Raw genomic sequence first — 14,387 nt, forward strand, 5'->3', positions numbered from 1 at the left:
CGCAGCACTCTATTATTACATTTTACAGATCATGAAACGGAGGCACAAAAATGTTAAATAACTTTCCAAGGTCACACAGCTTCTGAGAGGTGAAGTCAGCATTAAACCCCTCAGCCCAGCTCTGGATCCCTGGATCCCATAACCTCTCCAGCAACATATCCTACTTTAAGTATCCTTTTTCTGCTTCTGTGCCTAAGGGCGTATCTTAACTCTGAGCATAAATTTCCTTTAGGGTCTGGCGGGCTATGGATAACATTCCTAGTTTCTTTTGCAGTTGGAATTTTGTATCACAATGAGGATTGTGAATCCAGCCCCACTAGTAACTATCATCTTAATTCAGAAGTCCTCATGGAATTATGTGAATATAAACTTGGTTTTAATGACCACTGTTATTTTACAGATGAGAAAAATCAAAGCCCAGAATGACTAGGCAACCTCCAAGACATAGAACTAGTTAGCAAACCTGGGATGGGAACTTGAGCTCACCCTTACTTGGTTTGTTCCCTACTATGCCTTGCCAGGTAAACTCCCTAAGAAGCTGCTGAGGTTCAATTGCATCTTTCCTCACCTCTTTCCAAAGTACATCCTCAAAAGCCACGGGCAAACTTTGATTTGAGTTTTTTAGCCTGCTTGATTTCTACTTACATAGGAAAATGGAATGCACACCCTTACCTGAGAATTTCTCAAATTAGGCTGGTGACAAATACCTTTTAAAGCTCCTTTATTTGACATCCTATTAATTTTTTTTAAACTCCCATTGTTTTGTTCCTGACAGATCTGTTATGTTTCAGATGTGACACAAATGTACACTTAGAGGGAAACTTCTTTAATAAGTGATATTTGCCTCAGACTACTGAGGTTATTTTAGAAAACAAAAGCCAAAGTACACTTACCAGGACATTCACCTTGTCATAAATTTATCCAGCATATTTAATTGATTGAGATTTCTGAGTTAGACAGTTATCAACGCATGTGATAAATTGTTGAGTGTGTGGCATTAATGAAAGGTTTTGCTATTGTCGTGGGGAGGAAGCTTCCTGGCACATGGGTGACAGGGCCTCAGAGACAATGCTGCTTGGGTTAGTAGCTGGGGCAGGCTGCATTTTATTACATATGTCCAGAGTCTCATAGTAGACATGTAGACTTGAGGAAGGGGAGGCAATATTTGTATCCCTACTAAAACCAATTATGGCAAACACTAATTATTCAGATTTGAGCCCTTTACTAAAAATCCCCTGAACTGGGTTTTTTAAGTCAGGCTGTCGTGGCAGAGCCAAGCAAGAGAGAAAATAATGGAATAATTGGAGGCTGCTGTCTTTTCACTTCCCACATAAAATTATTTGAAGAGACAGGCCAGAACTTTAAACAGGAGATACCAAGAAAAGTTATAATTTGGATGTCGGCTGTCATGACTTTAGGGTGTTTGCTTAAATGACTTTTCCCCCACTTTCTCTCCTTCCCCAGACATACTTCAATGACAATATCCTCACCCTGATACGGACCCTGGTGACCGGAGGAGCCACGCCGGAGCTGGAGGCTCTGATTGCTGAGGAGAATGCCCTTAGAGGTGGCTACAGCACCCCGCAGACACTGGCCAATAGGGACCGCTGCCGCGTGGCCCAGTTAGCTCTGCTCGATGGGCCATTTGCGGACTTAGGGGTGAGTCCGCAGCACCGAGGTCACCTGAGCTTGCTGTTTGGGAAAAGCTTGATCCTGAAGAACATGGTACCAGATGTGACAAGCTAGGCATCTGTCTTTTCTCCTTCCTATTGTAGATAACTGTAAGAGGTGATATTTATTTATAGTTTACTCTGTATCAGGCACTTTGCTCTATGCATAGTCATTCATTTTAATCTTCATAGCAACCCTTTGATGTAAGTTCTAGTATCACACCTTCTAAGTCAACTGAGGCCCAGAGAGAATGAGCATTGGACCTATTGGGAATTTGCACCAAGGCATCCTGGCTTCAGAGCCAGTGGGCTTTCTCCCTCTTTGGTGTTCTCTTCATGTATCCTCTGCACAAGGTGAGAAGCAGCAGGTGATGCCAGCATGCAGCCAAGGTTGGGAAATATTTCCACAGGCTCTTAGCATAGCTTAGGGATACTCAACCCAACTATACATTAATAGCACATGGAGGTGGCAGGTTTCTTAGTTTTTATATGTGAATATGAGCCAGGCACTGGTGGTTTTCAAAGCACCATAGTAGTCAGTAGTCAGGTGTATCCAGAACCACTGGCCAAACAAACAGAATCTTATGTGGATCCTTTAATGCCTGTAAATCAAAACCTAGACCTTGTAATTTCTGAGAGTGGACCCAGTCACGTTCCCTCATATCCTCCCTGTGACGGAAGTGGCCAGCATCTCCCTTCTGATTCCATGTATCTGCCTAGTGTAGGCACTGTGACAGAAGTGTTCTGTCTTTGCCCTTATTCCCAGCCCAACCCCACAGATGCATTTAAGAGATGCAGCCATAAGTCACAGAAACTGATAAACCTGTTACATAAACAATAGTATTGCCCAGAAAGACTAAATAGTGGAAAAGGAGCCAAGGAAAGGGTCTGTCTCTGTTTTTTCTGAAACAGTGCTGCATACTTTCCCCATATTTTAGTTTGATCATGGACTGGGACCTATGTTAGACTAGGCTTTTTTGAAAGGGAGTTTTCATAGCTAGTGGCTCTTTATACCTATCATTTACTTATTGATGCACTTGATTGGGATAAAGACTTTAGATAATGGTAAGATTTGGTCCCATCAGTGTTCTTTATTATTAGACCTATATGAGAATTCCAATGATTGGAAGGACAAAGACAGTCATTTTATACCCAGTGAAGCCATCCCGCAGTGCCTAGTGCCCTTCATATAATACAGGTAACATCTACCTGAAGCCACCTGGCCGCTGAAGCCAGCGTTTCCAAGTGGATGCATTTGCTTTCACTTTCTGCATCAGGCCCCAGACCCTGGGAAGGTGGCTGTGAACTGATCAGAACTGCGAATCCCAGTTATTCAGCCTGCAGACCCCTGGCTCCTAGGGAAACACATTCTCTTCCACCCTTGCCATCTCTGAGGTCTGTAAATTGTACTTTTCACAGGGTCCTTACCTCCTGAAAGAGTCTGTCACCATAGGACCTGGTGGGGTCCTCCTCCTCGCGGTGGTTTTCATTATCACTCAGGCAGTTTTGACAACACGATCCTATCACAGCGGTTACAGCTGAGCTGGGACTGAATATAATCACCATTTTGCAGAGAAGGGTTCATCTCCTCAGCTGAGCATACATCTGAGACCGTCAAGCTTTACACTTTGACTTAAAGTGAGAGAGAAGCATAATCTCCTTAGAGCTTTCAAACCCCACTGTGACAGGTGGAAAACTGGAGAGATACCAGAGGAAAACCCCATTGTTACCTGATCCCTAAAAATCACAAATATTGGGTGTAGTCTGTTAAACGTGTTGACTTCTTCCACTGCCGTCCCTTGACACATGGACCCTCCAACTTGGGAGATACCAAAACAAGCTTTGATGAAAAGACCCGTTTCCCTGCTGGCCCTTGATTTTCAGGCAAATAAAAAGGATGTTTCTCTCTGTTCTTTCGCTGTCTCCCAGGATGGTGGTTGTTATGGTGATCTGTTCTGCAAAGCTCTGAAAACATACAATATGCTTTGTTTTGGAATTTACCGGCTGAGAGATGCTCACCTCAGCACCCCAAGTCAGTGCACAAAGAGGTGAGTATTGGTTTCAACTCTGCCCTCCCACCTAATCACAGAAACATTAATATCCTCTCCTGTCCCCTACTGTAAAGGCAAAGGTCTGTATACATCTCCTCAACATGCAAATTACTCTGCGCATATTAAATCCAACACTGAGTTTGGAGGTGATGGGAAGCATTTTTCTATAATTACTAATAGTAGATGTAAAGACATTTTGGTAAGAATTCAAGTTTTGTATTAATAGAATAATTCCATCACCCAATTACAAAAGTCTGAATATACAAACATCTCTCCCAAACTCCAGCTACTAGGATAACATCTGTTGGTACCTAATATAGAGATATTTCACATTGCTGGTGTTTAAGATAAGTTTTTTTGTTTTTTTTTTTGTTTGTTTGTTTGTTTTTTGAGATGGAGTGTTGCTCTGTTGCCCAGGCTGGAGTGCAGTGGCACAATCTTAGCTCACTGCAACCTCTGCCTCCTGGGTTCCAGCGATTCTCTTGCCTTAGCCTCCTGAGTAGCTGGGATTATAGGCACACACCACCACACCCAGCTAATTTTTGTGTTTTTAGTAGAGACAAGGCTTGTTGGCCAGGCTGGTCTCGAACTCCTGACCTCAAGTGATCCACCCACCTTGGCCTCCCAAAGTGCTGGGCTTACAGGTGTGGGCCACCGCACCTGGCCCTAAGATAAGTGGTTCTTCTGCCATATCTTGGAATCCCATATTTTTACTTCATATATTTTAAATTGACTCACTTTTTAACTTTTATATATTTATTTTTGAGACAATTGTATATTATCACCTTAAGCAGAAAAATAGCAGTTTAGATGTGCTAATTATATTTTTCTTATATGCATTAAAATAAATGCATAGCAGGCAAAAATTAAAAGTACATCCTAGAATTACCAAAATCAGTGAGTTTGCATAATATACCCTAGGCAACAGTGCTGCAGAGACAAGCGTTTCTCATCCCTGCTTGCATAGTAGAATCAGCTGGGGAGCTTTTAAAAAATATTCTTATTACTCTAATTTAACTGGTCTGGAAGGAAGAAAACATCATATATATATTTTAAAATATGTAAAAATTTTATATATAATAACCAGGGATTATAGTGTATAGCCAGAATTGAGAACAATTGCTATAGACCAGTGGGTTCTCAAACTTTAACCATCATGAGACTCACCTGCAGAGCTTGTTCAACCACAGATTGCTGGACCCTATCCTCAGCACTTCCAATTCAGTAGGTCTGGGTGGGGTTGCTTACGAACTTGCATTTCCTAGTTCCTAGGTAATGCCGAGCTGTGTGGCCTGAGGACCACACTTGGTGATCCACTGCTCTAAATGAAACAGCGTGATTTTCTTAGTCACATCTGCTGTTGACCAAAGAAGCTCCAACTAATTGTGAAGAGCAACAAAGTAGTGCTGATAAGTAGGCAGGATTCTTAGATTCTTCCACGTGGTGAATTCCAAATTCCAAATTCTCCCACCAAAGTAGATTTTAAAAGGTAAAGAGCGAGAATAGTCTAAGGAGACACTCTGTCATGGTAAACAAAGATCTTGTGATGTATATCTGGGATTGTCCGAAAATTATGAAATGAAAGTTGCATCACACTTCATGAAACCTCTTGCGGTTGGGCTACTTGGAAGTGACTTTGACCTTGTATAGAAAGGTACATGTAGACCACGAGAAGCGAAGTTTGGTTCTTCCATTACTGGCTCTAATTCCACATCTCTGCCTGGGCTCCTGGCTGGCCTCCTTTATTGAGTTAAACAGAGGAAGTTTCCATTTAACAAGGAAAAGAATGTTTAAGGCCTCAGACCAGCTAGAATTGCATCTTCCAGATCCTCTGAAAGTCCTGAGTAACCAGGCCATTGCTTCTGGTTCAGGGAGGGTTGAATTCTCTACTCAGTTACTCTCAGGAGGTGACATCTCTGCTTTCTCTATCCAGGTATGTCATCACCAATCCCCCCTACGAGTTTGAGCTCGTGCCGACGGACCTGATCTTCTGCTTAATGCAGTTTGACCACAACGCCGGCCAGTCCCGGGCCAGCCTGTCCCATTCCTCCCACTCGTCGCAGTCCTCCAGCAAGAAGAGCTCCTCTGTTCACTCCATCCCATCCACAGCAAACCGACAGAACCGGCCCAAGTCCAGGGAGTCCCGGGACAAACAGAAGTACGTGCAGGAAGAGCGGCTTTGATATGTGTATCCACCGCCACTGTGTGAAACTGTATCTGCCACTCATTTCCCCAGTTGGTGTTTCCAACAAAGTAACTTTCCCTGTTTTCCCCTGTAGTCCCCCCCCTTTTTTTTACACATATTTGCATATGTATGATAGTGTGCATGTGGTTGTCATTTTTATTTCACCACCATAAAACCCTTGAGCACAACAGCAAATAAGCAGACGGACCAAAAGTTATTTATGATTCTGGGGGAAAAATAACCCAAAGGCATGCTCCAGACATAAATAGCTCACTGCAGGAACGAGTCACAGATTAGAAGGGAGCACTTGTGATCAATGTCAGTTAGGCAGAGCAAGTTTATTTAATGTAAAAGAAAAGTTGATTCTGATTTATCAGGATTATCAGGGTGCTTTGGGTTTTGATTTTGTTGTTGTTGTTTTCCTTTCTTTCTTTTTTTATACACACAATAAGTTAGCACATGTTTATTTGAAACAAGCAACCAAACAGCAATGAAAACATATTGATTGTTTCCAGTCTCTGGGCTGAGGATTGCGAAGCATTTGAAAAGCTTTCACAATTTGTGTAGATGATTATGAAGGACCTGCTTGTTGCAAGAGAACATCAGAGATTTTTTTAGTTACTCACCAAGGCCTTTTGTCCCAGAGCCAGTTCCCTCTGGGAGTTCTTATGAACATTTCTCACCTTAATATGGAGGAGAGAATAGTATTCCAATCATGGATGTATCAAATTCTAGTCATTTAGTTTAAGTGAAAAGAGGTTTGATTGCATATTAAATTGTTATTCTGTCTCCTTATGTTGCCATATGAATAGCTATTTTTTTCTTTCACTTTTGACATTTGGGATGAAAAGCCATATGTATCATAAATATCAGATGTAAGTCATTAAAAACTGCCTTCCTGGGACTTTTACATCTTTTAAAAGGTGAATTACTTACCTTATGTACAGAATAAATAATGCTCAGGAAAGAGCAAGTATTTTTCCATGCATTCTCAGGGGATCTTTTTACTCCCCTTTGTTTGATTAGTTAGGGCCCCAATGCCAGGTAGGAGGAAGGGCTGGGGCAATGGTAGAGTGAGAGGAAGACAAACCCAGCTGCAGATCATGTTTTTCTAGGAGCCGACATGCTAAATAAATTAGAATGTAGGAGGATCAGCCACAGTTGACTCAACAAAGACAAAAGCCAGCCACCACCTTCGACTGTTGGCACAGCTGCACGGTGCTGGCTGTCCCAATGCAGAAAGCTGGTGGGAAAGAATTCCTCATCATCATTTTCTTTAATGTAGCCAATTTAGGCAGAGTAATGACGGCAATAGAGAGCTGCTCCTTGTCATTATGAGACGTGGGATAAGAAGAGTGCAACAGTGAGCCAAACACGTTTTGGTATAGTTATTTTTTTCTTTTGTTTTCTTTCTTTTTTAACACTTAGTAAGCATGAGAGGAGAGGTAGAAAAATACCCTTTTTTCAACATATAGTTGTCAGATGCTTTGTGCATGCAAATCATGCTTTAGGCAGTGCAGTAGTTCTTAAAAATTGGCCAATTCACCATAACCAATTTCTCTTATGGATGGACTAGGCTGGTATATACATATTTGAAAAGTTTACTTCAAAGAATTCCATCGAATAGAATAGGGGTAAAAGGGAGGAGGAAAACATGTCACAGCTATACCATCTCTAAAAAGGTGTTTTTATGGTGAATGTTTTGGATTTAGATTTTGGATCCCCTGTCCCCTCAAGCATGATAGTTTTGGAGATTTGCTTGCTGTGTGAATTGACAAGCACTTTTACTGACAAATGGTGAGGCTCAGTCAGAACCTCCACCCTCCCCCACACCAAAGACAGGGGCAGCTTAGTATTCAAACCAGTATTGTGGTGGGGAATAATTATATACACGTAAATTATCAAGCCCTATGAGTGGAAGAATTTTTTCAAATTATTTTTGTCTCTCTATATATTGATTTATATTATGTATAACTATCTCTTTATATAAAACTATATATAATTATATATATATAACTACATAATTATATATATAACTATATATATATAACTATATATATGTATCCCCTAGTATTGGATCATGAAGAGCTCTTCATGCATTCTTTGCAAAGGAGGTTATAAAGTTATGCACTCAGAACATTTATAACTATAAGAATGTGCCAGTTAAAGTGCTCAACAGGAAATATGACAGTTTAAAAGCATTGTAAAACTCACATAGCTTACTTCTCTCTCTAAAGTGCAACAAGGATGAATAGAATGGGCCAAGGTATGACAATTAATGGTTCTGCATGACCTAGCCACTGCTGGGGGTTTTCTTCTATAACGTTGTCCTTGTGAAAACTTTTGTGAAATTAAAAAAAAAGGAGTTACAAATTTTATTCTGTTATTGGTTTGTTTATTTTTATTTATATTGTTCTGTTTGTGGTTTTATTTATTTTGTTTTGCTTTTCCCCCACTCCCCTTTCCCTCTCCTTTTCCCTTCCTTCTTCTCTTCCTTCCTTCTTCCACTTTCTAAATTGCTCAGCGCAATGAGGCTGTGCTGCTGCTATCGCTAGATTCCTTAGAGTTTGTTTTGGTGTTCTTGGGTGTGGGGTTGGGTAATTTGGGGGGAACTTCTCTCCATCTGGCTTGCCTTTTAATCTGCACGTGGCCTCCCTGCCCACCCTGGTACCTTGCTCCAAGTCCGAAAGCATTTTCCCATCAAGAAACCCAGCTTCCTTCACTTCCCCCATTGCCACCCCCCAATCCCAGTCCCCCCATCGGTCTGTTCACATCTCTGTGTTCATCTTGGCAAGACCTACTCAATCAAGTGATGATGCCGGTTGATAAACTTTTCTGGAAAACATTTACAGCTATTCCATTTGGCAAACCTGCTTCTCTGTCAATATTTCGTCCTCCTTTAAACCAGGAGGGTATTAATGGCAAAAACATTGGTCTTCTTTATGCTTGATCAGTATGACTCAAATTAAAAGTGTTCTGCTGTGTATATCAACTCAATAGCCCACACCCAGTTGTCTGGGAGCTGATGGTTCAGTCACTGTATTACCCAAATCTTTCCTGCCAGCTGCCTTTCAGACATTTGTTAAATCCCAACCAGAGATCGGGCAGATAGAGAGAAGTAAATCCAAAGTGCGTTTTATATACAGTCTGTTAGCAACTCCAGTGAGATGATATTGTGATGGGAATGGAATGGGAACAGACTATGATAAGAGATGGAATTTTGAGGTTTTTCTGGACTTTGGGCACACAGTCATGCCCCAGTGGTAGATAATTGAGAATTCACCATATTTGACTAACGATAAATTTGATGGTGGAGAAGGATCATTACTACTTCAATTTTATTTGCCAAAATTACTATATTATACTTTCCTTAATAGAGTGAAGAGTCCCCTCCATTGTTTTCTGTTTGACTCCAAACTTCCCCTTCCTCTTTCAGTAGCGCATCTGCTTACTTAGGAAGTAGGCATACAAGTTTCCTATTATTATATCTCTTCCTGTTCACTGCCTCCCGCAAAAAAAAAAAAAAAAAAAAAAAAAAAAAAAAAAAAAAAAAATGGAAGTAAGGGTAGAAAGTGAAAGAGTTCTTTGAAAATACAGTATATACATTTAAAAAGTTAGGAACTGTATTATCTGCACCATTCTAGAAGAGAAGAAATTTGTAAGCCATTTAGTCCAACTTGCTTTGGGCTTTGAAAGGGGTGAACAATAAGTAGGCTGGTAAACCAGAAGGCACGGTGAAGCCTTCTCAGTCTCAACACTCGTGTGATCATGGCATCATCAGTGTCCCTAAAGTCTGCTACCCAGGTTCTTCCCAAAGCCAGTTCAAATGGATGGAGAAAGCTGGACCCTTATACATACAGTTAAACTTCTGCCACAATTGGGAGAGGTTTCAAATTCTGTTCTGAATATTAAAGATTATGACCCAGAACCTTACCATCGGTGTTCAATAAATATTTGATATAAATTGACTTACACATTTTTATACCTTTAACCATTTTCTATATTACCCTTGTCCTCTTGGTTTAATTTTTTTAAAAATATGAGTGCCTCTACATGCCTCATGATGCTGCTGTGCTGGTGGCACTTTCTCAAGCTGGTCACACAGCTTCTGAGAAAGGGGAATAGCCCTGTAAGCTCAATGAGTAGAGAGACTTGACTATGCCTCTTGGCAGCATCGTCAAGATCCCAGATGACCAGAAAAAGCTTTTGCCTGGCTCTTCTGCAGCATGGGAAAAGCCTAAAGGTGTCTGCATCCCGATAGAGACAATTAAATCAACCTGCCAGGTTCCTATAGCAACAGGCTCCTTGAAAGAGAAAGAGGAGAGTACAGAAACTCCAGGGCCTGTGGAAGTCAAGACAGGGTAAAAATCAATTTCTTAATCAGCTTCTTTCAGCCCATCCCTGCTTTGTCACAATATGATAAAGAAGTAGCTGTGGGCACCGGTCACTACACTGGCTGACTGTCTCCCATGCAAGATTGCATGCCCATTGCAACCACTGGATGTGAGAGGGATTATCCTCTGCCACCTGAAAGGGATTAGTGAAGAATCTGTCCTCACGGTGTTGGCTGGACCAAGGGCCACAGAGGAGGGCTGGGAGAGCAGTTTGCTCAAAGAATGGCAGCATCAGACTTTCAGTTAAAAGAGATAGCGTCATGGTAGCCAATTGCAAAGTGAGAAGGTTTTTCATAAACGGTAATTGCTTTTGTTCCGGTACAAATAATTTGTATCTCTATGAAATAAGCATACTTTGCTCACAGAGAGGAGAGGAGGTAGTATGTGTGGGTGGGGACAGTGGGGGCATCAGGGTTTGCTGGGCAGAGGAAGTGTGCCAGGCTGCCTATCACAAATGCAGGACAGGAAACCACACAGCATTATCCTTGAAGGTCGAAGCTCCTTGTTAGCCCTTACTGTTCTCCACGGTTGTCTCTCTCCAAACAGAATCTTTTCTTTTTGAGCCTTTTCTCTCTCAATCTCAGCTTGTGGTGTAGTGAGAAGAGGGCCAATTATTCCAAATGCTTTTGCTGTATCATTGTCTCCCCTTTTCTGTGATCTTCTCTAGGGAGTACTGTGAAAAGGCTAAATCCCATGGCACTGACAACCCACAGAGCCAACAGAGAAGCTCAATTCTCACAGTGCAGCCTGTTTCTTCCTCTGCTGGTGGCAGCTCAGTTAGCCCAGCTCTGGGGCCCTTCCCTGCAAGAGCCCATTCCTCCAGGGTGACCTGCAGCCCTGTGGCTGGAGGAGGTTTTGACCCTTATTTTAAACCCTGTGATCTCAGTGATGAAACTAGAAATGCAAGAAACAGATGGCTCTCAGATGGGATAGGATGCCTGGTGAGTCAAAGCCAATATTTCAGAGGCACAGAGGCACCCTGGGAGGGGAGAAACCCTAAGCTCCCCAGAAATAACACCAGGTTACCTCTTCCTCTCCTTTACCTTCCAAATGAAGATGACCAACCAAATCCCCCTCTGTCACCTCTGCTGCCACAATCCATGTTCTTCAGGATACACCCCTATATGCACACCCCTGTTCTCTACCCCCAGAATCTTTGCTGAAGGGCATCATTTGTCATCACATTCAAGAGGTACGACCCATGCTTACATCATCCTTTAGTACTGATAGTACTCAGGCTAGTACTAAACTTACTCTAAAAGCTAACGCTTCAGCAATCGCCTTGGGCCAGGCATTCTCATGAGCACTCTTTAGTTACCTATACAAACTCAATCCTCACAACAACTTCAGATGGAGATGCTGTGTCTCCATTTGAAAGACACAGAATCTGAGAGACACTAGAGTCTGTGAAGTTAGCCACTGTGATATAATGCCTGCTGATATTATTCATAATACTCATAACCTTAACAACTCACATTTACTTACCATGTATCTGGACCTGTGTAAGTGCTTCAAGGGTACTAGCTTCATTTATCTAAACAACACTATTAGGAAATTTGTATCATCAGCCCTATTTTACAGAAAAGGAACGAAGCTAAGATAAATTTTCTAATAACTTGTTCAGAGCCACACAACTAGTATGTGAGCCAGATCTGCTTAACTTTCACCTCCTGCCCTGTGCTGTCTCCTTAGCCCGCATCTCCTTGCTTCTTCATGGTGGACAGCTGATAGCATGGCTGGTCTTGATAGTTGACATCTCCTAATGGCAGTGGCAATTGCTCTACCAGCATCTCTCTGCAGTTGTTTTCCAGAGTTTTATCTTGTCCCACTAGCCCCCTCCCAGCCACAGACCGAAATGACTCTTCTTTCCTAACTCCACGAACTCCTGGCATGTCACACATTGTACTCAGAGCACTGACAACAGCCATCTCATCCTTAAGAAGCTTATTAAGAAATGAGGCTATTTTTCTCTGGCAGTGAGGAAGCCCTCCCACCCCGATCAATTGCCCTTCTCATCTTAGAGATGAAAATAAAGCCCCTGGAAATCTTTCTGGTGTGTGAGATGAAACAGGGAGTGGAGATAAAGTCAGGGATTTGGATTTATCCTTGACCACGGCAGCATTCATTAGAGCTGCTTCCCTGAGTCCTCTTCCTTGTGGTCAATTTTGTAGCCACCCATTGGCATTGTTTCTTCTTCAGAAGGCAAGATTCAATACATCAAATTGTCATTGTCCTACTTGAAGCACTCTCCATGGATGCTGAATGGCTGGCGATCATTGAAATGTGTGTTCCTCGGAAGCATGTTGGGAGAATCTGTTCGTAAAATACCTTTGCCACCAGACATTTTAGTAAAACGCCCAGAGCATTCATATAGTTCCATTTCCTGAACATCCTACATAACCAAGTCTCCAAAAACACACACATTTATATCTTAGGAGGCACCCAAATTAAACAGCTGTTTCTCAGGCATAAGGAAGACCTCAACTCCTCACCACAATGTGTGTTAACACAACTCATTCCTTGTGTTGAGGCAGCATGGCCAAAACATGGGCTACTCTGCTTAGATTTTTTTTAATGGCAAGAAATGTAAAAGGAAAGAGAGAAGCTTAAATGAGGAAATAATGCTCTCTTTCTTACAGACAGCAGAAGGAAATTGATATTCTCTCTGCCGTGAAAGGTCAAAATGCCAACTTTGAATTGAACTGTAAAGACTAAATTCTGAACAATTATTCTCTGCAGCAGTTGTAAAAATTTCAGCAAATTGCAGCTGTCTTAGGTCTTTCACCCAAAAGACCTACTCATTTCCATCAGCTGAGTTCACTCTTCCAACCTGGCACGTCCAACATAGCACTAAATCCCTTTGCAAAATCAGTCTGCATAACAGCATGGCCAAAACTGAGGGCAGCTCAGGCAACCTGAGCACAAACACCAGGCTCAACCTCTCTGAAAATCATCTTTACACATAAACCCCTGAAAAAAGTCATAGTTTGAAATTGTTTCAGCGGCCCGGCAAAGCTTTTAAAACATGATAACCATCACACTTTACTCCTCTCTGAAAGGTTAGTTTAATCGTAGATCACAAAAAATCGGTTTCCACAAATGCATAATGGTTCATCTATGTCACACTTGAACTAAATGGTTTTTTAAATGGAGCTGAAATTATTTTGATGTGTACACAGTCCTGGATTTCTATACAACCTTTTTTAACCAGCCCATCAGGAACCTTGCCTCTAAAGCCTCATTAATAATTCAGATGTGCTGATGACTTTAAAAGATCTATGGAATTGAAGCTTAGGGAAAAAAAAAAAAAACTCTGCTTGACAAAAAGATAAATGAATGTAGAAAGAAGCTGTAGGAGTCTGGCAAGCTGTAGATCATCTCAGAACAGATTGTAACTTTATCATTCTGTCAGGGAGAATAATTTAAAGCACTTAATCAGTTAGCTTCACTGTGAGGATGTAGCATTATGAATTCCTATCGTCCAATCTGTTCAAATCAAAGTGAACTTAATTGTAATAGGTGAGTGAGCCAGAGCAGGAGGGGGTGTGGGGAGAACGAGGCAAGAGGCAGCAAGTTTCCTGTGGGGTAAACTGAGCTGCCGCATAAAAGTGGGGCGAGGCTTTGACTCAGGCATATCCCAGCTCCAGTGACAGCCCTCCTTGACATTGACAGCTCAGGGCACTTGATATAGCAGAAGTAGGAACTGAGGAGAAACAAGCAGAGTGGTCATGAACTGATCATAGACACTTAATTTATAAATCATTAGCCAAACATGCACATACCCCCACCCCCAACGCCCCCTATCAAACCAGGTAAGCAGTTTTCACTAATGTGTCCATTCAGGACCACTGACACGGCAGTTACAAATTGTTCTGGTAAGCAGAAAAAGCAGCTACAGAGGCCATTGTCTCTATAGCAGTGGACGTGCTTGATAGCTTTTACCCTTTTTCTTTTTCTTTTCTTTTCTTTCCCTAAGCCACTAAAGTGAGGCGTATGATTCCCAAGTTAGAATGTCCTATTTGCCCAGTCCTTTCCTATCTATACACATGGCCAATTTCCCAGAAAATTTCAATCCTAGAAAGAGGCG

General features: G+C 41.8%; 1 protein-coding gene across 15 annotated transcripts in view; it reads left to right on the forward strand.

The window, feature by feature from the left end:
- The window catches only part of KCNMA1 (potassium calcium-activated channel subfamily M alpha 1), a 768,905-nt gene that overhangs the window by 745,300 nt on the left and 9,218 nt on the right, over positions 1–14,387 (forward strand). For 11 of the 15 annotated variants that reach the window (XM_054435608.2, XM_054435610.2, XM_054435612.2 and 8 more), the window contains 3 exons: positions 1,465–1,659; positions 3,600–3,718; positions 5,655–5,879. In XM_054435608.2, the coding sequence (XP_054291583.1) occupies positions 1,465–1,659; positions 3,600–3,718; positions 5,655–5,879 (539 nt within the window). Of the gene's footprint in view, positions 1–1,464; positions 1,660–3,599; positions 3,719–5,654; positions 8,285–14,387 lie in introns of those variants that run through there. The other 4 variants (XM_054435633.2, XM_054435630.2, XM_054435634.2 and 1 more) reach the window with 2 other exon arrangements.

Source organism: Pongo pygmaeus, chromosome 8 (assembly GCF_028885625.2).
Source record: "Pongo pygmaeus isolate AG05252 chromosome 8, NHGRI_mPonPyg2-v2.0_pri, whole genome shotgun sequence".
In the NCBI taxonomy this organism is placed as follows: domain Eukaryota; kingdom Metazoa; phylum Chordata; class Mammalia; order Primates; family Hominidae; genus Pongo; species Pongo pygmaeus.